Below are 23,488 nucleotides of genomic sequence, written 5' to 3'. Positions count from 1 at the left end.
TGATAGTTGCCTACAAGTCTATTGGGTAGAAATTGCTTCATGGACCAAACGGTCCTCACTCGTTCCACAGCTACCTGTGACCCGATCTTGCTAAATAAAGGATAGACTTTGATCATCTCACCTAGAATATAGCAGCATCTGTCAACATTTTACAAGGCAACTCATCCAACCTATTATTGTTATTCTATTGCACCAAAATGATAAAGGGTTTAAAAAAAAGTAAAGACTTTTTCATTATTAATTTAATATTAGTAATTTTTAGTACTTTGTAAAGTACTGTGTAATTCATGCTGACTGCCCCAACTGCCTGCATTTGAGTTAAAAACAGAAAATGCTGGAAATATTCAGCAAGTCAGGCAGCATCTGTGGAGAAAGAAACAGAGTTTACGTTTCAGGTCAATGACCTTTCGTCCGAACTAGAAGAAGTTGAAGATTTAACAGTTTTTAAGCAAGTACAGAGCCAGGGAAAGGGAGAGAGGAAGGAAAGGGGAGGAAAGAACAAAAGGGAAGGTGTCTGATAGGGTGGAGGTTAGGAGTGATTAAATGACAAAAGGGATGATGGTGCAAGGTAAGGAGGGTGATAATGGGACAAGTAAAGAAACAAAAGATGTGTCTAGAGGAGCTGTAAATGGCAATAGCAGAACCATTACCAGCACATGCTGTCCAAAAAAATGGGAGCAGTGGTTACGATCTGAAGTTATTGAAATCAGTGTTGAGTCCAGAAGGTTGGAAAGTGCCTAATCAAAAGATGAGGTGCTGTTCCTCGAGTTTCCATTGAGCTTCATTGGAACAGTGTAGGAGGACAAGGACAGAGAGGTCAGAATGTGAGTGGGATGGAGAATTAAAATAGCAAGCGACCTGCATTTGAGACAGTATGACGAGAAGAGCACTGAGCTGTCATCAAGGAAATCTCAGTTCAACTCAGCTGGCCTTTGCTGAAAGATTGAAGATACTATTCAGCCATTCAAACGGGGTATTCCTACATTTTGTATAAAGGAAATAAACCTAATTTAAAATATCAGAATAAGATGCATAACCTTGTGGAAAGTGAAAATCACATTTTTTATTTTGTAAGCATCATTGCCAGATGAGTAACAGTTTCCATTCTCTTCCCTTTTACCAGCACAAATGAACTATGCTTAAATGTTTAAAAGATTTTATAAGGAAGCAGTAGACAATTTCCTTAGGTTCTGATCATCTATACATTGCTTAGGTCAAGGACAAGGTTGCTGAGTGATGCTCTTCCAAATGTCTGGAAACATTTATTAAAATGTTTTTGCATTTACTTTGGTTTCCTTAAGAAAGGTCAATATCTGGCGATATGGTGCATAGTGACTATGTTGTGGGTTTTAAAATAATTCATGGTTCTATTTGAAGTTGTTACAATCTTATCGGCATTGTTCATTCTTTGGTTGCTTAACGCTGATTATCCTGCTTTATGTAAAACAGTGTCCATTTTCATTTTTATTTATTCACTGTGCTTATTTTATGTTATTGTTGGCCACAATTATGTATTGTTGTAAGATGGTTGTTTAATTGTATCAACATATCCCATTAGAATATTTCAATAAAGAAATATTAAATATGTCTGATAAATGGACAGGGAAAGTAATACTTCCAGTGCTAATGTGGCCAATTTTGTTGTTACCAAAGTAAGGTCAAAGGTTACCTCTATCACCACTCACTTGTAGAAAACTCATAAACAGTTAGTTGCCACAGACCACATAAAAGCAGGGATAAGAATTAACTTGTGGAATCTGCTGTTGACTAAAATAAAACCTCATTTTCAGCATAAAGATGGAACTACACTGTACAGTTTTAGCAGGAGAATTGTTTTAATGCAGAATTTAACGACTGCTACGGTTAAAAAGTCCTTTGAGGAACTGCACATACCTTATGTAATTGTAAGTGAATTAGTCAGACAAACGGAATAAAATGTGTGTTAAAGGCTGTCCCAATGGCTAAGCAGACAAGGCCTGGAACACTGCAGATAACTGCTTGTATATTCGTGCAGCACCTCTTTGTTGCAGAGAAGAATATGACATGCAGTGAGGCAGTTGGGCATTGCATTTGACAGATACCAGATGGGCATCAGTGATATAATGGTACCCTTAGACTATGTGGAAAATTTTTGCATACACTGTGGAAGGTAGAAATAAGGATAGCAGATCTATTTTAAATAAAAGTTTGTGGAACCTACCATAAAAAAGGTGGATTTATCTATCCTCCCATTGATCCTACACAAGCCTATCACCTCTCTCAATTATCCTATTGAAAATCCCAGAAACAAGGATGTATGTGAATCAGTTTGGGTTACTACAACCATTAATATGGTATGTTGGGTACAGCACTGGTGGTTTATGCAAAATTAAGCAGCAAGGGGGAGAAAATCATAACTACTGAACTGACGTAATATTTCTAAGTAATAACGACTGCAACATGAATGTGCAATACATTCCCATTATTCTATTTGTACATACGTGTGATTAAAAGGAACTTTTAAGTCTAAGTTAATTTTTTGGTGGCTTTATTACTGTAGGTTTTACAGGAGGCTGCATAATGGCACGTGTAGAGATATCATGAGAATTAGCCGGAAATCAGTTAAAAAATAACTTCAACTTTTTTTTAAAAAAATGATCCTATTAAATAGGAGTAATGAGCACCCCTGTGGCTCGTTGAGTAAATGCACCACATAATGTGTAATGGAAACTTGTAAGCCAGAAAGATTCCCAGTTTCGATTTTTGCTCTTTGTTAAATTCACCAACCTTAGCCAGAGCAGCAATAGGATGATATCTACATCACTAAACTACAAGTGGGTAAGAAATTGCCCCGATTCTTACTTTTAGTTGCCATCCAGTGATTCCTACTGCAAAATGCATGTGAGGATGCAATCGGATCAGCTATAATGGCTATATGGTCGAACAGCTTATTAGTAAAAACAGGTCATTAGTAATTTTCAATATTTGCTGAATCAGAAACAAAAAAGTGCTACTGACTTGATATTTAAGAAGAATTTTTTGTTGTTTAGTTACGCTTTGAAAAGCTCATAAATTAAACCATGTGCTTTCCAGTATCATGTTTTTGTCACTACAGGAATCTTTTAATAAATTCAGATTCAGCAACCAATAATAAATTTTGTTTGCTTTTATATAATATTATGTGTGGGTTCAACAGAACCCACGTGAGTAGAGGAGTAAATGATCTTCACTTAATCCACATGCTATTTTAAATCTACTCATTTCAATTTGTAATTTGAGAACTACAGCATCTTGCTGTGGACATATAATTTTGCCTGTTTGATTTTGTCCATGTCAATATATTGTTGAGTTTTATTAACAATACTTTAAATAATGCATATTTTTTTTAAAATGTAAAGATTTACAAACAAGTCTCTTCTAAATGCTAGAAAAAAGATTGTACAATACTGGATAAATGTTATTCTAATCCATGCTGGAAGTCTTTCTATAAAATCTTTGAGAAATTGGCTTCTGTTCAGAAACCTCAAAGAGTTAGAATTTTGGCACATTGCAGCAATTATTCACCTTACTACTGGACATTTGGAGGCATGTTATATATTTTTTCAAGAACAATTAACCCTTTTAGTTGTTGTACTCCATTGTCCTGAGAAGTTCTAGAAAGGAAACCCCATAGATTCAAAAGGAGGTATTGTCAACTAATTAGCTTAAGATTCAGATCCAAAAACATTACACTGTATGTAATGTATTACAATTATGTGACAGGGGACAAGTTGAGAGAACGGTATACAGCTTCCCATAGGTTTCCGTTGGCGATAAGAAAGATAAACACAATGCCTGCTCCACACAAACGCTCTGCAGTTTCCTGACAGTCATTTTAATGGAAGGGGATTTTGCCTGAGTCTTCAGTTTTCAGACAATGATCTGTGTGATGTGGGAAGCTGTGTGTACAAAGTGAGGAAGCCCCCTGCACTGAGGTGTGTATCCCCTCTGTTTCCTGAAACTGTGGGTTATCTAAAAGGCAGCTCTGTGCATTCCAACTGCATGTTTTGCTCCAAATATTGGCAGAGCATGTATTTGTTTTTTGTCCTTATTTCAAAATTGGAGAAATAAAAAAGAGGTACTTTTGAGTGAGTTTCAGTTATCTGAGAAGATACGATTCTACTTAATGCTCAGTAAAAGATATATAGAACATTTGTTTTCACTCTTCTGAAGAACTAGAGGCTGAATTTGGCAGTTTGAAAGCTTTACAGAGTTGGCACAATAATAGTGCTCATGAATTTCCAATAGCAATGTTAGCAGGAGAGTGTTTAGGGTATTCTGCCCACTATTTTAATGGAGGTGTTAGTCCATTTAAAATAAATAGGTTAACATTTGCAATAAAATATCAGAATGTCGTACAGCTCAGTGTCAGTTCATCTGCCAATATTGCCAACAATAATTTCTAGGCTTACATATTTAGATGGTCACAGAGAACTGGATCTGTACTTGTTCATTAGAAAGGAGAACAATATTCAGCCCTGGAACTGAACCAGCTCATAAGCTGAGGGTCATCCGGAAGTAGAACCATAATAGTTCGCCTGGCTAAGGAGCTTTCAGAAGCAGAACCATACATAGGTAAGAAATTATACAGAACCAAAAGCCTGTCTTTTTTGTCTTCCTTTTCCTTTCTACAGAAATAGCAAATATTTTATTAAAATCATCTGTGTGATTTCTACAGAATTGCTGCATTTTTGCTATTGGATAAGAACATAGTGTTCTGCTGTTAGCAAACAGCTAACATATTAGTACTTGTCAATATGCATTATTTAAATAACATTATAAACTTTATTCGCTTTTACATCTGGTACTTGCCTGCCTGATCTCTATACCAGGGTGGCATACTTCCATGTAATAATTTCTCAGGCTGAATAACATTGTAAAGGCCTTGCTGTTCCAGACATGTAATTATGTATTCACATCTCAAATGTGTTAATTACCTCTGTCATGTGTACTGTTGCTTTGTTTTGTCAAAGGAAATCAATAAGGGCCTAAAATGCCAAAAATGTCCTGAATTGTAATCTTCACTGATATATGCTGTGTAATTATTAAAAGGGGATGGATGTACCTTAAACACAGTTGTCAACACAATTCATATTGAGCTAGATCCCCCTTTGAACTAATTATGTTGCTTTCTGGAACTTTGCAGTAACTTCCAGTGCAGTTATAAAAATGTGGATTAATCTTATTTCTTCTCTATTTAATTAGACAGTGTGCTATATGACTCTCTGCTCTTCATGCTATACACATATATAATCCATGGTCTCTATTTATATTTTTACTGCATTTAATGGCACACCTTACAAAGTAATCAAAGGGCATTAATCTTCAGGAACAGCTGATTGTTATACCCTGGAGACAGAATTTGAAATGTGATTAATTTAATTGATTCATCTTGATTTAAAATGTTATTGCTGCTGCGTTCTAACTCACTATATGGTAACTTTTTCCCACTAACAATACAATGGTATGGTTGACATATGTGAGCACACAAAGAGTGACAGAGAAGCTCTCAGTTACATATATGTGGCTTTTGAGACATTTTAGTTGTCTTGGGCTGATATGTTTAATCTTTTCAACATATTCATGATATATTATTTATGATCATATTGAAAAATAGATTAGGCAATGTTTTTACAATTAGCACTCCCCTATTCATATTTCTAGTCTTGTACCCCTTGTACAATATATCTGTAATAATTTGAAAGTAGCATGAATAATAGTAACACGGTTTGCTCTAATCATGAACAAACTCGATGCGAATCCAATGTAGAAACTCTAATGAATGGCAGCGAGGTGGAGTTAACCTCTGGTTTAAGAGATCATATTTTGTACATTACAAACGAATGTCCACAACTGACCAACATAGAGACAAATGGAAGAAAGAAAACATTACCAGGAAAAAGATTAAGAGTTCATGTATAGTACATAAGATGACAGAATGTATTGGTGGGAAGTAAAGAGAATAGAAGGACCAACTCAAAGACAGTGTCGAAAGTCGCCACCTTATTGTCAAGTCAGCAAGAATAATAGGTATTTCTTAACAAATAGGCATATGTACTAAAATTTTATAGGGACAAGCTAAACTAGAGAACTGAATGTTTTTTAATAGCTGAACACCAAAAAATCTAGAACAGTTGAGCCAGGCACATCAGATTACAAATGGTTTGAATGAGGTTATGTTGAAAATGGGAAATGATGAGGCACAGACAAAATAACAGCCCAAAATGATTAAGTCAGGGAAGCAGACAATGGTAGAAGGGATATTCGAAATCTGCAACATCTGGAGAAGACTGGGAGACTGGGGAGAGGAGTAATAGCTGGTCTGTCTGAAAGGACAACCTGCTGAATTGTAATAGAGTTAATTCCTGATAAATGAATAAGACTTTTTCAATAAATTGTGTGTTTTAATCATAATTTTCTTTAAAAATGATAAAAATAATTTATGAATCATTTATTCAACAACTCAATTTAACATAAAGCAATTAATAAATATGCATTTTCCACAGAATTATTAAACTTTTAAAATCTGCTACATCTAAATGATATTTGGCAATGGACTGAATATGTTTTATGTACTGGGCTTTATAATCTGGAGAACTGGGAATGTTTTATCGTTGATCAAGATTTTGTATTTAATGTTATTCTTGGGTCTGGAATGCTAAATAATGGGAATGAATGGGAAGTAGTTTGGTAAATTGGGATTATGTACTTGGATCACATAAGATATTTATGAGTCAGCTGTAATTGGAGGAGTTGGTTGTAAGTAGCCCTGAGACTAACAAGCAGTTATCTGAGCCAAAGTGCACACACCAACGTGAACACCCTGTTTTATCAAATTGCACAAATAAAAAGAAAAAATGCAAATGCTGAAAATCTGAGATAAAAGCTGGAAAGACAGTAGGCTAGTCAATATTTTACATGGATAAATAATAACTGAGAAAATAAAAAGATTAAATGAGCATTAATAAAGATTTTCAAATTAACCAGTTCTATTAAAATACCCCACTCAAAGTTTTCACCTATCTTTCTCTTTTCCAAGTTGTCAGCCTTGGCTCAGTGGTAGCATTCTTGCCTGAGTCAGAAGGTCATGTGTTCAATTCCCAGAGACTTGAGCACATAATCTGGGCTGACCCTTCAGTGACTTCAGTGCAGTACTGAGGGAGTGCTGCATTGTCGGAGGTGCCGTCTTTCAGATGAGATGTTAAACCGAGGCCCCGTCTGCCCTCTCAGGTGGACATAGAATGTCCCATGGCACTATTTGAAGAAGGGAAGGTGAGTTCTCCCAGTGCCCTGGCCAATATTTATCCCTCAACCAACATCACTGAAACAGATTATCTGGTCATTACCTCATTACTGTTTGTGGCACCTTGCTTTGCGCAAAATGTCTACTACGTTTCCGAACATTACAACGGTGTCTACACTTCAGAAGTACTTCATTGGCTGTAAAGCGTTTTGAGACGACCTGAGGTAATGAAAGGCGCTATATAAATTGTTATTTTTCTTTCTTTCTTCCTTTCTGTATAAGAACTCTGTCTCTGAAATCAAATCTATAGAAATGAAAAAGAGTAGCAACAACTGCATAAAAGTTACAAAATATAAAGTACTTCACACACTTCAGAAGCTAGATATCTACAATTATCACAAACCATCAATAAACTGTCCAAAAGAAAGCAAAAGACAACAACACTCAGAAAACAGTCTGAAATCGGGTTAGATAGCTAGCTTAGCAACTGAACAGCAATAACAACACCAGCTTACATTTATATAGTACCTTTAACATGGAAAATGGAACTGTACAAGGGGCAAATTACAAAAGAAGATATAAGAAATAAAAGGGCAGCCAAGGAGCGATGGTGCAAAAGTTGCATGAGGTGACCGAAAGCTACATCAAAAAGATGGGCTTTGGGAAGGTTTTTCAGGTGAAGAGAGGTGGAAAAGCTTGGAGACAGAGTTCCCAAGAATAGGCCCACGGTGTCGAAAGGTTTATCGAGCAATGATAGGATGAAGGGTGGGGAGATGGGAAGGGCAGAGTAGTAGCACTGAAGGATGTGGGAGGGGATGTAAGGATGGAGGAGGTTATAGTGATAGGGTGGAGCAAGGCCATAGAGGAAGTTGAAGATGAGGACAGGATTTTAAATTTAAAGTACTGGGGAATACGGAGTCAGTGTAGGTCAGTAAGGATGGGCGTGCTAGTCAAGTGGGAGTTAGTGCATTACAGGATATGGCCAGCTGAGTTTTGAACAATTTATGGAGTTTATGGAGAGTGGAGGATGAGAAACCAGCAAGAATGAAATTAAACATGTCAATTCAAGAGGTGAAAAAGCATGGATACAGTCTTCAGCGGCAGGGAGGATGAGGTAGGAGAGGAGGCATACAATATTGTAGAGGTGGAAGTAAGTGATCTTGATGGATGGGATGTGGGTTTTGAAGCTCATCTCTGGGATGAACGGAGCATCAAGGTTTTATACAATCTAGTTCAGCCTGATGAGGTGACTAGTGAAGGGGATGGAGTCAATGGCAAGAGAGTTGAGTTTATGGTGGTGGGGGAGGGGTGAAAATGATGGTGTCCCAATGTTCAGCTGAAGGAAATTTTGACTCATCCACAACTTGATGTCGGACACGCATTCTAACAAAACAGCAGCTCCACACTGCTACTGCAACTGAGAATTCAGGCAGGCAAACTTTGATCAGCTGAAGAAAGGAAGATAGAGGTCAGGAGAACAAAGCACTGTCTGGCAAGTAAGATTCTGGAGAAAGGAAAAGTGATGTGGTTTGGATATGTGCTGGAAATCGGAAAAGGCTAACAGGCTTTGTACTGTATGGAAGCAGGTAACAACAACAACAAACAACAACAGAAGGTGTTCTAAGAGAAGCAGGAACCACCTGGAAGGAGGCACATTGTGAAGGGCAAAAAGATCTGAAGTCAGGCGCTCTTCACCTTAGATTGCTCGGAAAGCCAACAACCTCACCACTAGTGTGAGTGCAGTTTAAAAAGAAACAGCCTAGCAGGTATTTGTCTGAGTATGTAGGCTTTAAAGTGTTGGGTTAAATAGTCAAATTAAATATCAGCCTTTCAGTTTTAGTTTTTTTCCCTCTCTTAAAGGCTTTATTTCCACGTTGACTATGTTGCCATTGTGTCCACTCTTGGGAAACCGTTCTACACCTTTTATGGAGCAACCTGTGAAATGGAAGTTCGGCAACTAAAAATAACCGGAATTCTGCCGCCTTTGCAGAGCCTTCGTCATCATAAATAGGAAGCAGCTGCGAGTATTATTTTTTGACTATATTTAAATACGTTGAAAACCATATGGCTGACGTCGATAATTGTACAGAATTTAAAGTGGAACTGTCTGTTTAACAGAGAAGATGGAGGCCTGGATCAAATCGATGTTACCTGGGGGTTTATGTTCAGTGTTTAGTTATTGTAAGCAGGCATCCTTGTTTCCATGCCTCATGCCTGGGGATAACTGCTGTGTTTCATAGTTATGTAACGCGTCAGTACATAAATGACATATTGTTTGCATAAATGACATATTGTTTGTGGTTTGTATTCAAAGTGCAAGATTGTGTCCTATAGATGAACTTTTACACTTTACAGACTCCTTCCCATCTATCCACAACCAGATGTCTTCTGTGTCGCTTCCTTGTTTTTCATTTGAAGAATGGTTTCTACTAATTTAAAACTGGTGTGAAATTGTTTTAACCCTTTGGTACCTCATGCACCCCGTTTTCCTGTTTCTGCCTTCACCACTGGATCGGCAGTTTTTACAGCAAACGTGTCCTGTTTTTGCCTCATGTTAGAAGCTCCACACCTCTGTACTTCCAGAATATCTAAGCAGCCACAAGAGATAAAAATGACTTTCAAACCGGGATTGTATTTGGTTGAATTTAAAGTTTTTATGGGAATACGATAAAGGAGGGGGGTATATTTACACCTTCAACACTGAAAGATATGGCTACAATTTGTAATCTGTCTCTATTGAAAATTTTGTTACGGGTCGTATTTCGAACAAAGTCGTTTAAAATAGTTGTTGAACGCATGATCAAATGGAAGCATGTGAAAATCAAAGGGAGAGATTTTGCCACTTCTAACCTGTAAGGAATATAGGTACATGATGCAGTGTTTTAAATAAAGGCACGGATTGGATACGAAATCTTATTTAAATGTTTTTTTGTTCTTGTTCTTCTGGCCAGTTGGTTGATTATATTTTGAGTCTGGGTTGTTAAAAATGCCGCGCTGAACACGCTGTAGACCATGTGAGCCGTGTGCGTGTGAACGGGGTATCAAGAGAAGAGCTGTTTTCTTTGGTTTGCCTGTTGACTTGATTCCCCAGTGTGCGTGGCTTAAAGAGCCTGCTTCTCTTCTAATCAAAAAGACGGATTTATCAGCCAAAAACCCTCAGACCATGTGGTTGTCCTCTTCTTTCTCAATGAAGATCAGACATAAGTAATATCTGTATTCGTACTAATCATGTAAATAAATGATACGCTAATAAAATCTTCACCGAGCAATCTCGTACAAACTAATCGCTTATTCCGCACATCTTGACAACAGTGTGAGTCTCGTTTATTTTACAAAGAAGCGTGTAAGTGAGAGTTAAGGATAGAGTGATTTTTTTGAATGTTCCGCAAAACGATACAAAGAACTGAACTAAGGTTCTACTTGATCGATTTGTACGGACTTTTGTTCTATGATCACTATCAGTTTTACAAAGTCAGTTGTAGTTCCTCCTCTGGTCTAAATTGAAACATGATATTGGCAACGAGAGAAATACACTTTCTGGATTGCGTGATGCCCAAACTCAATGGATTTTTTCGGTCGTATTCTCTAATAAGAAATGTTGCTCATGTTCTCGTATATAGAGCCTTATATATCATTGTATCCAATTCCACCCCCTCCGTACATGTGAATATGTCGTATGCAATGTACTGTGGATAAACTGAGCTTATTTTTTCAAACACAACCTAAATAAAATTAGTAGGATGAATTATGCAGAATATTCTAATGTACTGATTTTGCGTTCAACAACATCAACTTGCATTTATAGAGCGCTGTTAACGCAGAAAAACGTCCCAAAGTGCTTCACAGATGCGTCAAGAAAAACGGAACCCCAGTCAAAGGAGAGATTGGGAGGGGTAACCAAAATGGATCATGATGAACAAAATGCTGCTCATGGTAGCATTTTGTTTGAAACTGAGCTTCCACATGGATACCAGATATTCAATATAGGGACATTGCGTGGTCAAATTATCTCTTGTCGCCATATTTGCCTACATGGAATTATTTATTTTGTATTGTTTGTTTTTTTTAATAAAAAAACTATTTAAAACTTACCTTACACGGCCTGTTCTCTATATCCCACCTAACTATCGTATGGTTCAATCAAAATAATTTCCTCTAACACCATAATAATAAAACTTATTAAAGATATAATCATAGCTCTTCAGTGGATGGTCAATATAGCCCTCTACAATGACCAATCTGTTTTCGCAGTAACATAGTGTGAATTAAATACATTTCTGATTTTGGCTGGTTGTTTGAGAAGTTTAAGAAATGAACACGTTCTCTTTTACACTACTTATTCTGAAGAATAAAAGTGGAGTAATTTCCAAATAACATTATTGGAATGGTAGTGTGGCCCTGATAAAACTGCTTGGGACTATTGTTCTATGATGAATAAAATACATAGAATAGATTTCGTAATACTTCTAACGGAGCTTTTACCACCATGCAAATTACTTTGCATTGTTAAATTTTAACGGTCTATCGTAACAATAATGTAAGGTGACTGCCATTTGTGTTGCAACCCTGACTGGATGTCTTGTGTAGCTAAGAGTGTGTTGACAAGAATTTGCTTGCACATATTTCAATTAACCAGTATATACACATAAACTCGATGCAGATTTAAAATTTATATTTCCTTAACAGAAACGTTGGAATGTAATTTTTTTAAAGAAACGTGCAATATCAACGTTAACAACTGGGAAAGGCTGGCCAACTATCACTTCGCAGTACTCGTATTCAATGCATTGTTGAAATTACTAAGACCTATTGTCTCTGTTTTTGTCATTTGATTTTAAGATAGAATCTTGCCCAAGAAAACGTTTGCTTCTTCCTCGGATTCCTGAGCTAAATATACTCCTTGTGCCCTGCTCAATCGACATGCCCAGCCAATGTCTAGAAAAATAGACGAGGAGAGGTCAATAACCTACAAGCACTGGGGCTAATCATTGTTTCATTTCATACGGGACCGTCGGATCGAGGGTTTTAAAGTGACACCGACTGCAATGAGAGGTCCCATTGTTTTGTTTAGTCTTTCCTGAATGAAGCTGAGCAGCTACCCCTTGTTATTCGTCCTTTCCTCGACGTGAACGTTGGGTTGATGTTAATTTTGTCGTTGTTGGTAACGTTGTTATTCAGCCCGAGATTATTTATTTGCCGATACAATTTCTAGCAGCTGGGGTCCAGTTTAGAATCTGGTCCTTTACAACACTTCAGCAAAACACTTAGTTTATGTAGCAGCTGAGTTGACGAGGCATACAGTTTAATGTAGTCTTTTTCGGTGTTATACATGATGGTTGAGACCATAGCAAAGCTAATCTTAGATCTCGTTTTTCCTAGCTTGTCGGAATCAGGTTGGAAAATGGGGAGGAGCGGGAGGTGTAAAACTCGCCAATGAATGGCATCAGCCGTCAAGATATGTGTATGGAATTCCATTTACTACAAAATAGTTTAAACTACTTAGCAAAATAAACTACTGGGACTGAAAATAATAATTAGCGAGGCGAATAGAAGTAAGCAGCCTATTGTTTGATAACCAGTCCCATTACCTTTTGGATCTAATTCTGCACAAGTGCAGTTGGAGTAACTTTTTAGTGCATTGGTCATTTTTTATTCTGTACATCTGTTATAGAATACAAGATGCACGGGAAATAAGTTCCACGTGTAAGGAATAAAAGTTTGTATTTAAAATATTACTGCCGCCTTGTTGTAAACAAGATTCTGATGTAACTACATCAGTTCCGCAGGTGAAAGTATGGCTACATTGTAAATAAATTCATTTCTTTGTTAGAAAGTTCTGCTTCATTATAAGGAATTGTTGATAGTTTGAATGGTTTGGTAACGCTAATGTGAATTTATTAATTATGGTACAGTCTGTTAACCTGAGTAGTAGAATAACTTGTTGCTGTTATCCACAGCTTTCATTTTTCAGTAACAATCCAATTATCCAGCTACAACATTCTATCCAAAGTAGACATTTCCAACTTTTTAACAAACTTTTTTAATTTTGTGTGGTATTATTTACAAAAACAGGCTTGGGGAATGCTGCTAATACATGAATTGTTCATCAAAGTTATGATTTCCACAGGGAAGAATTCTTAACAAATCGATGGTTCCAACTGTATCATGAGTATTACTTAAAACGTTTATGTGTCGGTCAGATTTTCGATGATTTTTAAAAAGAGTAGTTACATTTTGTAATTGCCAAGCTGAATCTATAAGATATCAGTCTCGTTAATGACAACCAGAATGTATGGGGAATTGCCGTTATCTGGAGTGGCAAAGGCCCGCTATACCATTCCCATTTGCTAAAGCAGAACGTTGCTGTCCGTGTTTGGTATTTCTGTGTACCTCCATCAGTAAATCAGTTAACCTTAGTTTTGTGATACTTGCTGATAACTTCCATCCTGTCAAACGTTTCAAACTTTTTAGACACCGCGTAAGTCGATATGTCACATTCGTTTGATGAATTGCTGTACGTACTCCTGCAATAATGAACGGGCAAACATGTTTTATATTAAACAATTTATGTTGCATATTAACATATATAAACAGCTACAATGCCGTACACTTTTAACGCGGGAGGATGTTTATGATCGAATATTTGGGGAAACTCTTACATCTCATATTGGTGATACATTCTATATTGTATATAAATAAATATTTTACATTGTGTGCGTGTATAGATATTAAATTGCATGTTCAGCTCGACATGTATGACAAAGTAATCGACAAGAGCTAATATTACGGCATTCTGTTAATATGCTAACCGACTGAATTGTAATCTCCATTCAACTGCAACAATTGAATAAATATATCGTTGTATTTTTTCAGGATATTGTCTGACTAAAGCAGATGGGTCTGTGGTATGCGTTCTATTCACCTCGGGTTAAAGCACACGGCAATATACTACTTCCGTGATTGGAGCAGACGTAATTGTATTTACTTACATTTTCTGCCATTACTTGCTGATTTGACCAGAAAAGTGTGCTTGTTGCAAATACTATGCCTAATGCGATTATCATTGAGCTTGTTGACTAATTATAACTATTACAAATCAACAGCGACGCGCGAGATAGTCAAGGCCAAGTCAAAGTTATAGTAAAGATCATCTGTTGGACTCGGACAAAGTGTTTTATATATATATATACTATAATATATATAATTAACATTATATATAATATATGTTCAAACGATATCCAAGTGAAGTTGTATTGATCATGCCTTCCATCTTTTTCAATACCTTAAAAGTATGTTGAAATACTGAAAAAGCCTAAAGCAACCCATGGAAACAAGAATATTCCCATCTTCAAAGGCCTGTACAAAAATGTGTTGAACTGAAACTTATTGAATATCCAAATGAGTAATTGCCCAGCAGTCAATTCTGTAACAGCGCCACGGTCCATATATTGGTTAGCATTAGCGACACCTCGGCGCGGTTATCTCTGGGTGTGTGTTTTCCATTGCCTTGTGCAAAGGAAACGGAACTTTAATTTAAAGATGTTATCGATAGCCGATCAAAACCCTGCCATTCACTAAAAGTACAACCGTACCAGTAGCCACTCACTGGGAACTGAATGGAATGCAATTAAGCGGTTTCAGGAGCACATTTTTTGGTACAGTACTTAGTGCAACTCCAAAAACGCACTATATTTTGATATTTAATCTGGATTTAGCATCTGTTTTATGGTAGAACGGTGCTGCAAGACCAATCAGTTACTGTTCAAGCCAACACCAAATATTTAATGAACCCTAATAAACATGAGATCCAAATGAACAACTTACAGAAATATTTAGCGGACCAGTTCCATTTCCTACAGCTGGTTCTAATAAGCAAATAGTTCATTGATTGAATGCTGTGGGTTAATAAATCTATAATTCCCGTCCACAGGCGCAATGATAACATTTTATTCGCTAGTAAAAAGCACCAATATCAGTTCAACGTGTCAGTTATTCACACTGTAGTATCATTTTCCAACCCCCTCTCTCTCCGTGTCACATTGAGGTGAATTTCAGAGTTTCAAAGCGAGGCTGTTACTATCAGCAAATTCAGTGTAAAACTAATCACAGTAGATTCCAAATAGCTTTCAAGGGGAAAAAAAGAATTAAACAACAATTTCAAACGACAGTAACTAAGTATCTACATAAATCCTCAGCTAACGCTGAGATTATTGTTTATTGAGCCTAATTTATTGATATTTGCAAATGGAGCCTAATCACTGTTACTTGCATGGACAACTTTCAACAGCCAGAATTATTTGTTGAATTTTAGTCCTATTTCCTCTTTTTAATTGGCTGGATTTTTTTTGTATTTAACCAAAATGTTAATTTTATATTTAATGAATATATTTGACCGCATGTACTTACTGAGATCATCCCAAAGCAGCGCTTATACTTCCCTCTGTGATTGTGTTATTTATACGAGTAACAAACGTATTTAAAATCACAAGCATTATTTTTAAAAAAACATTCTCCACACCCACCCCACTAGTTACCTCACTCAGAACTCCTTATCACTGTAATCAAATTTAGAATAAAAAGAAATGGATTTAATCTTCATTACGGAGTCAGCCCTCATAGGTGCAAAGAAATGCAGGTGTTGTGTTGATTACATTAAAAGCAGAAATGCCGAGATGGTTGGCCAGATACAGGTTTCAAAGCAACACTAAAGCTGCACTGAGTGATTCGCCGCCTTCGGTTGCTAGGATAGGGGCAGTGAGCTAATTACAGCAAGAGTGAGAGTCGAGTGCCTCGTTTATTAATTATATCCTCCAAGCATTAAGCTTGCTGCATCATTCCCTGTAGATTATTAATATTTATCTGAGAGCATGACTTGTTTGACATTTGTTTTCTGAGGGTTGTGTTACCATTTCGTTTAGTCTGGTTTGTTCCGCTTTTTTTCTGACCGTCAGGCATGTGAAATATATTCTTATATTATACCCTTTTGCATCTTTTGGGATTGACTTTAAAATCTTTTCTTCAATCCAAATTATCGGGACTTTTTAGTGACAAATGAGCAGCCAACTTTGGGTTTTACTCAACCCTTGTATTATAATGCAGAATATAATAATGAACACTACTACAACGTTCAACTGACCTTTTGAATGAAAGTGATCCATTCTTTGTGTGCTTTATATGGAAATGTTAAAATTGTTTTCCCTAAATATAACTGCTATGATCTATCTCTGATGTTGCCTAGAAACGCTACAATATTCAGTGCAGAATATTAAAGGAAATAATACACAAAAATATGAACAAAAGCGTTGACTCGCTGATACTAGAGAACAAAATAACAATTATTGTGTGTCAATATATCCCAGATGTCATAATATCATATCACCCCCATTAGCGTTTCGACCCTGTTGGCAAACTGATGAGATTTTACAAACACGACCCACTACCTACGAAATGGTCAACACGGGACTTGTTGAAAAATTGAATGTCTTCATTTGAAACATTAATGTAGCGCTGAAACATCCTTCGACGAGACATCTTTAGTTGTTTGCGGGGGAGGGGGGGGGCTACATTTTTAGGAAGAATGGTAAACTGAAGAGACTAACCACATTTTCAGCGTCTCTCTGGGCTGTCATTCATAATTGCCCGAAATAAATTCGACTGCGCAGACTTAATCCATTTCCCCAGCCGTCTGAAAAAGACCAGTTCATGTTTGTTTAAAACTCAGGACATTTCATATCATTTTTTTAAAAGCCCTTGTCACTATTTTTCTAGCCCTATTATCATTTTTTATTATCAATTTAACATTTTGTTCAATAAATTCAGTCAAGTTGAAAGCCCTTCTGAACAAAGCTAACCAGCTTCCATATCCATGGATACCGTCTTTCAGAACGCTTCCCCTCCACACACAGACTTTTGCTTTACCAACATTTGTTGTGCCGAGTAAACTTCACTTTGATGCTTAGAACATGCATCCATATTATTATAATCAGTGTTTCAGATAAACTGCAATAAAATCTGCCTGATAAATTGATTTGCTGAAGAGATTGGAGGCGGAGATGGGGGGGGGGGAGAGGAGAGAGCGGACGAGGCTGTTTGTTCAGAGTTTAATCAGTATTTAGCCATTTGTTTCTTTTTTTTTACTCATGAAATGCTTATGTTTTTAGACCACGGGGTGATCACGTTTCGCATTATTCCATCATGCATGTGGTTCAAGTGAAGGAATTTAGTGAGCGATACACCCATTACTGAAAACGTAGGTTGCAAAACGTGCAAACTTGTTATTCAGGCTAATCAACTGGTAGAATGTGGAAATAGGCAGCTATTTCATAACATTCAGGTAGCAGCTGACCTCCACCAGAAGTGTTTTTTTTTCTATAGAACAAGTTGGGAATCCATGGTTCGTAACTAACTCCCAGTGAGGCTGTTGTATAAGTCCTGGGTGCTTTCACACTTGTTGATTCTGTGCGTACTGGGCCTGTCACAGATCCAAATCCTGCTTTACTTGGTACTGAACCCAGCCCCTTCGGTTTATTGATATACGTGTTTCATCGAGTCACTGAGTTTCAAAGATGTTAGAAGCTCACTTATTATCACGCCGCTGTGATTGTAATTTATAATTGCACATGGCAAAGGGATTGGTGGGGATGGATATATTTCTTGCCACATTGTACAATGTTTTTAAAGAAAATTACATATTACACATAATCTCTTGGATTAGACGAATTTCTGCAGTAAAATCCCTCTGAAAGATTTATCAAAGCATTTTAATCAGATACGGCACAGTCAACTCAAGTTGCATGGGGCCCAGCCAGCTTTGGTGGGATTTTTTTTCAAATAAAGAGTACTAAAGGCACAACTTTCTCTGTTCACGCGCTTGTTGGCTTTTCGAAAATATATAGCAACATTAACCCTCTGTTTAAGCTTTTGCCGGCTCGTTGAACTCTTATTTCTTTCTTTGGACCCTGGCGGACATGGAAATAATTCTCTGTCAGTGTGACTCTCTGCAAGGTTCACGTGGCTGCAGTGGTGTCTTGAGACCAGTAGGGTTCGGACAGTGAATCATCTTCCCCAACAGTAGGGCAGCGTCCTTTCACCAACAGAGACACTCTTCAAAGGCACTGATCCTGTAGTTTCCCAATCCAATGTCACTGAGTATTGTGCAAGTTAATTAATACTTAAATACAGTTAAATATATTTATTCAGCGGTCAGTCACTTAGTTAAAATAGCGTTTCAATTCCAATCATTTTTGAAAATGCACTTAAAAGGCAATTAATTAACACACCAACTCGGATTAGCAGTGCCTTGTTATTCTTGCAAGGTACGAAGACAGAATTACTCCGGTATTATGGAAGGTTGCACAATTTAACAAATAAATAATTGAAAAAAAACATAATCTACCTCCTCCCAAGCCAGCAAACAGCTCCATTGATAAACAACACCTTAACAACTGCACTAATGATTTCAGCTCAGCAGATGCTGGTAGCGAATATTCTCCTCTTGTCTTTTCAGCCCAGCCAGCAGCCCGGGTAAACTTGCCAACCCGCCCCCGGTGATTCTTTTCAGCTTACATTCTTCCCCGACACATTGAGCGCCTTTTAGTCGCTTGGCGAGATATGATGAAACTATAGAATGCATTTGTTTTACTGCCTGGTACCTGTACTTCACCGTGTACATTTGTGTTTCGATTCGCTCCACAATTACTCATTTATCAAAGAAATCGCAACTGTAACCAGTTTTACAGTCAAAACAACAGTCAACGTTTGTGATGTTAAACGATTGATCACTGAATACTTAATCAGCACAACGAGAAAGTATTAAAAGTTATACCGAGGTCAAAAGGCTGCCGTATGACCTCCCCCCACCCCCCACAATGGAACGGCATGGACCGGTGCGGAGTTTGCGTTATTCACTCGTTACAAAGAAGATGCAATTCGTTTGAAAGAATCTCATTTGAGGTTCCAACACTATCCGCCCGGAGTGGCCGCGCTTACAACACTTTGTAGCCCAGACCCCCCCCCCACCAACTGTCAAAAAGAGAAATACCTCGAATAGCAGAATTTCCTATACCAAGACTGCCTCCTTTAAAAGAGAGTTGAGGGGGTGGGGGGAAGAAAATATCCACCATTTCGGAGTTGGAGCTGCGGAATCTTCTCTGGGGAATCTGAACGAGGTGATGACACACACAACAATGCTGGTACACCTGCGCGGGGTCGAGGCGCGGAAATACCTCATAGACTGAGGCAACATGCCGATATGGGTGGTCGGCAGAGGAGACTCACCCCCCACCCACTCACTCCTTAATAAAAATAATCCCTGCGCTCCTGGGGAGGGGGGGGGGGGGGGTTGAAAACTCACAGCATCGTAAACGCCTCGGGTTCTGTGCAGCTGATCGACCCAGTCTATGGTCACTGATAATTATCCTTTCTAATCTACCATTTGAACAGGGAGTGAGTGGATCAGGTCAATCCTCCAGTTACTGTGCCATGATTCATACGTTCAAGTCAGGTTCATGGTGCCATGTGATCTGATTTAGATCAATGCAAACTGGATTTGCTGGTTTTCCTCACGGGTCTGAAGCCCATTCATTATCTGTACGGACGCTGAAAAATACAAAGCGCAATCGAATTGCTGGGATTTTTCACCATATATGTTGAATTTGTTATTGGTGCACTCGTATCAAACAAAATATGCAGCAATGCAGACGAGGTTTCTATAAGTAACTCGTGTACTTTTTGCACGTAGCCGTGTGATGTGCGGGTTTGTTTATGTTATACAATCTATTCGAACTGTTTACATTTTCTTATATTTCCATCCTTCTCGGATACTCGAAAGGACCTGACGGATTTCCATAGGGAACTAGTTGTCCATACGATTTTCTTGCAATGAAATGTGTTAAGTTGTTTGTGCGATTCTGAATGTACAGATATATGGAGCTGTAATAGTGGCTTTAAGAATAATACAATTGTTCTGAAAGAGTGAAAAAACGTGTTAGATTTTCTACATATTTAAGGCACAATCTTCTTAATCGTAATTCCCACTAACGTGCAACCGATATTTAACTTCAAGCGAAGTCTTGATATTTGATGGGGGAGAATGACGCAAGCGGAAATGTGATCAGTTACACTAATGAGAGGAGTGCATAGGCTGAGAGATTCACGAATAGGAGGACGCATTTTTCTCTAGGCGAGGGGACGAAAAGGGCACGGCTTAAAGCGATAGAAACCCACAGCTTGGGCTGTACAATCACAGTAACATACTCGTAACCAACTATTTATTACATTTGCACTGCAAAAACTGACCACGAACTTGAACAAGACTTTGGACCGAGTACAGACCTGGGTACTTAAATCAACAAGGAACTTGCACTGCAACTATAGGCGCTGGTACTGTGCAATGATTTAAGAAGCCTGTACTGTACTTGCGAGAAGAGTGGGGAAAAAAGGACTTCGATTTCACGATGGCCACCTACCAGCACCCCGAGGATGACACTATGGTTCTGATGACTGACAATACCTCCACATCTAGTTCCAAAGACCGAGTCAAGAGCGAGTCATCCCCGGACAAGGCTGCGGAGAAACCCGATCCGACTCAGAAACCGCCCTATTCTTATGTGGCCCTCATCGCTATGGCTATCCGAGAGAGCCCAGAGAAACGGCTCACTCTATCCGGCATCTATCAGTACATCATCACCAAATTCCCTTTCTACGAGAAGAATAAAAAAGGCTGGCAAAACAGCATCCGACACAACCTGAGTCTCAACGAGTGTTTCATCAAAGTGCCCAGGGAAGGTGGCGGGGAGAGGAAGGGTAATTACTGGACTCTAGACCCGGCTTGTGAAGATATGTTTGAAAAGGGCAACTATAGAAGGAGGAGAAGGATGAAGCGCCCTTTCCGACCACCTCCTACCCATTTCCAACACAGCAAGACGGCTTTATTCGCCAGTGACAGCTATGGCTACATCGGCCCTCCCAAGTACTTGCAGTCGACTTTCATGAACAATTCCTGGCCTCTTGGGCAGCCGCCTGCGCCGATGTCTTACGCCTCCTGCCAAATGGCCAGTGGCAACGTCGGCTCTGTCAATGTGAAGGGACTCTCGGGGCACGCGTCCTATAACCCTTATTCCCGAGTGCAGAGCATGGCTCTGCCCAGCATGGTGAACTCCTATAACGGCATGAGCCACCACCACCACCCCCACCCCCAGCAACTCAGCCCTGCTCCCCCGCCTTCTTCCAGCAATGGAGCCGGCCTGCAGTTCCCCTGCGCCAGGCAACCAGCGGATCTCTCCATGATGCACTGTTCCTACTGGGACCACGACAGCAAACACAGCGCATTACACACAAGGATAGACATTTAAGCCAAATACCAGCAAGATATTATTAAATAATTGAATTCCCCCAAATCCACCCACCTTCTCTTTAAACTGTGCCAAACAATTACAGTGGTGATCCCCACCAGGTAGTGTAAGTGTTTTGAACTTTTATCTTTAAAACACAAGAAAAGTATGAGACACCCAGCTGGGAAATGAACTATCTTTTTATGTATTTTAACTATTTGTTACCTGTAAGAACATTTGTAGATTTATTGTTAATTTTTTTTTAAAAAAATTATGTCTGACCAAGCTTTGTCCAAAATAATATTACGTTTCCTAATGATGAACTTTAATTTTTCTGTTGTCTTAGTTATTTTTAAAATGCGAAATCCACTGAAATCGGTTGAATTTACAACTTGCCAACATTGTTCCATTTAGAACTATTGCCACGAATTTTTAAGCAAGTTTTTAGCCTGTGTTTTTTTTAAAGAATGTTAAAGCTCTTGTAACAGATCTGCGCGTTGGTAGCTCCGCTCGTTCTGCAGTCTGGGACCAATTCAAATGTATAGCACTTTCCTACTTGTACTTTCTAGATTTGTAATCTTTAATAAACTCCCCTATTTTCCACGATCGCTGTTTAAATGTGGTGGTTTGTCAAGTATCTTCTTAAGTTGTTTTTATACCCTTCCATTATGAGTTCTCTTATTTTTACAATTATCCACCCCTTAATCTTTATCTATTATTGCAACGGTTAATTAAACGCATAGAATCGAAGCTAGCCTCAAATGTTAAGGCCAACGAGGTAACGGGGTAATTTAGTTTTTAAAAAAATACTGTGTAGTTGTGTGGCTGTAATTCAATTGCAATTCTGTCGCTATGCATACTCGAAACCAAAAGCTGCCGCCAGCTACATTTGTTAAAACAAACCCCATTTAACCTGTTGGATGGGTTATTATTATTTCTGAATACGTTAAAGTCCAGTCACATCCTTGTGCACTAAAACACATAATCCAAAATGTTATCAAATTGCATTCCCCCACAGTTAGTGAGAATTGAAGTAGGGGAATTGTGCACCAGCGAGAAAGGCCGGGCCTTTATTATGAAATGATTCAGATGCCCATGGCAAAGACAGTACCCATAAATCCAGGTTTTGGTTTTCTCTGCTTTGAGCATGTCTCCCCTATGGCAGAGAGCAGTAATTGTAGGTCGCTGTTTGAAATATTTATTTTGCACTCTATTTAATTAAAGATATTAAGATAACGTTTCACATTTTTTGATTTTACAAATTAGGCCACTGGATGAGATGCATGCATAATGAAATACATATCCTTCGTCCAATCATTCAATGGAATCTGATTTTAATTTAGTGGTGAACCATATTACGCGATTTTTGTTTTAAGTATATTTGGATTGTGTTAAAAAAATTGCAAGCCTTTGCTATTGCTGGCAACAATCCACAAGGTTCCTTAATAGCAAATATACACTATAAGCATAGTTTTTTTGTTTACAGACTGCTAATTACAGTTGTGATTCTTGAAGCTAGGTTGCATTGATGTATTGATTTGAGAAATGAATGTTGGGGTTGCTGCACGAATAGGCTTGAAGGGTTTTACCATTTTGATCTCAGCTATTCAGCCACAAATATCCGCCATCCGCCAGCCTTCTTGCTCCCTTTGTGCTTTATCTGCCGCTGGTGCAGACAGATACCTTCCTCAGATGCACAGGATGTTCTCGAGTTGAGAATTAATTACTGCTGGGGATTAAAACTTTAGCACGCCATGCAGTCTTCCTGGCTGCTCCTTGTTGACTAGATTGGCTTGACAAATAGGACACGATATTTATTTGTAATTGAACATACGGCAAAATTTCAGGCAGTCTCGAGAAGAAAACAGTCATTAGACGTGGTTTAGTAAATCGATCA

General features: G+C 38.2%; 1 protein-coding gene and 2 long non-coding RNA genes across 3 annotated transcripts; 2 read left to right on the top strand and 1 right to left on the bottom strand.

Annotated features, from left to right (window-relative positions):
* Positions 1-4,546: 4,546 nt before the first annotated feature.
* On the top strand, positions 4,547-10,172 carry LOC137331083 (uncharacterized). Its single transcript, XR_010965372.1, has 3 exons — positions 4,547-4,593; positions 8,845-9,027; positions 9,122-10,172. It is a non-coding gene; the product is annotated as an uncharacterized lncRNA (long non-coding RNA).
* A 3,148-nt stretch (positions 10,173-13,320) lies between these two features.
* Positions 13,321-19,591, bottom strand: LOC137331084 (uncharacterized). Its single transcript, XR_010965373.1, has 3 exons — positions 19,302-19,591; positions 16,861-16,946; positions 13,321-13,785 (listed from the first exon to the last, which is right to left on the bottom strand). It is a non-coding gene; the product is annotated as an uncharacterized lncRNA (long non-coding RNA).
* Positions 19,592-20,351: 760 nt separating this feature from the next.
* foxl2a (forkhead box L2a) lies at positions 20,352-22,197 on the top strand. Its single transcript, XM_067994688.1, has one exon. It carries the CDS (start codon positions 20,716-20,718, stop codon positions 21,610-21,612), a length of 897 nt encoding a protein of 298 aa, XP_067850789.1. The 5' UTR covers positions 20,352-20,715; the 3' UTR covers positions 21,613-22,197.
* The last annotated feature ends 1,291 nt before the right edge of the window (positions 22,198-23,488 follow it).

This window comes from Heptranchias perlo, chromosome 13, assembly GCF_035084215.1.
Source record: "Heptranchias perlo isolate sHepPer1 chromosome 13, sHepPer1.hap1, whole genome shotgun sequence".
In the NCBI taxonomy this organism is placed as follows: domain Eukaryota; kingdom Metazoa; phylum Chordata; class Chondrichthyes; order Hexanchiformes; family Hexanchidae; genus Heptranchias; species Heptranchias perlo.
Note: the sequence above shows the minus strand (reverse complement) of the source record. Positions and strands in the feature narration are given on the sequence as shown.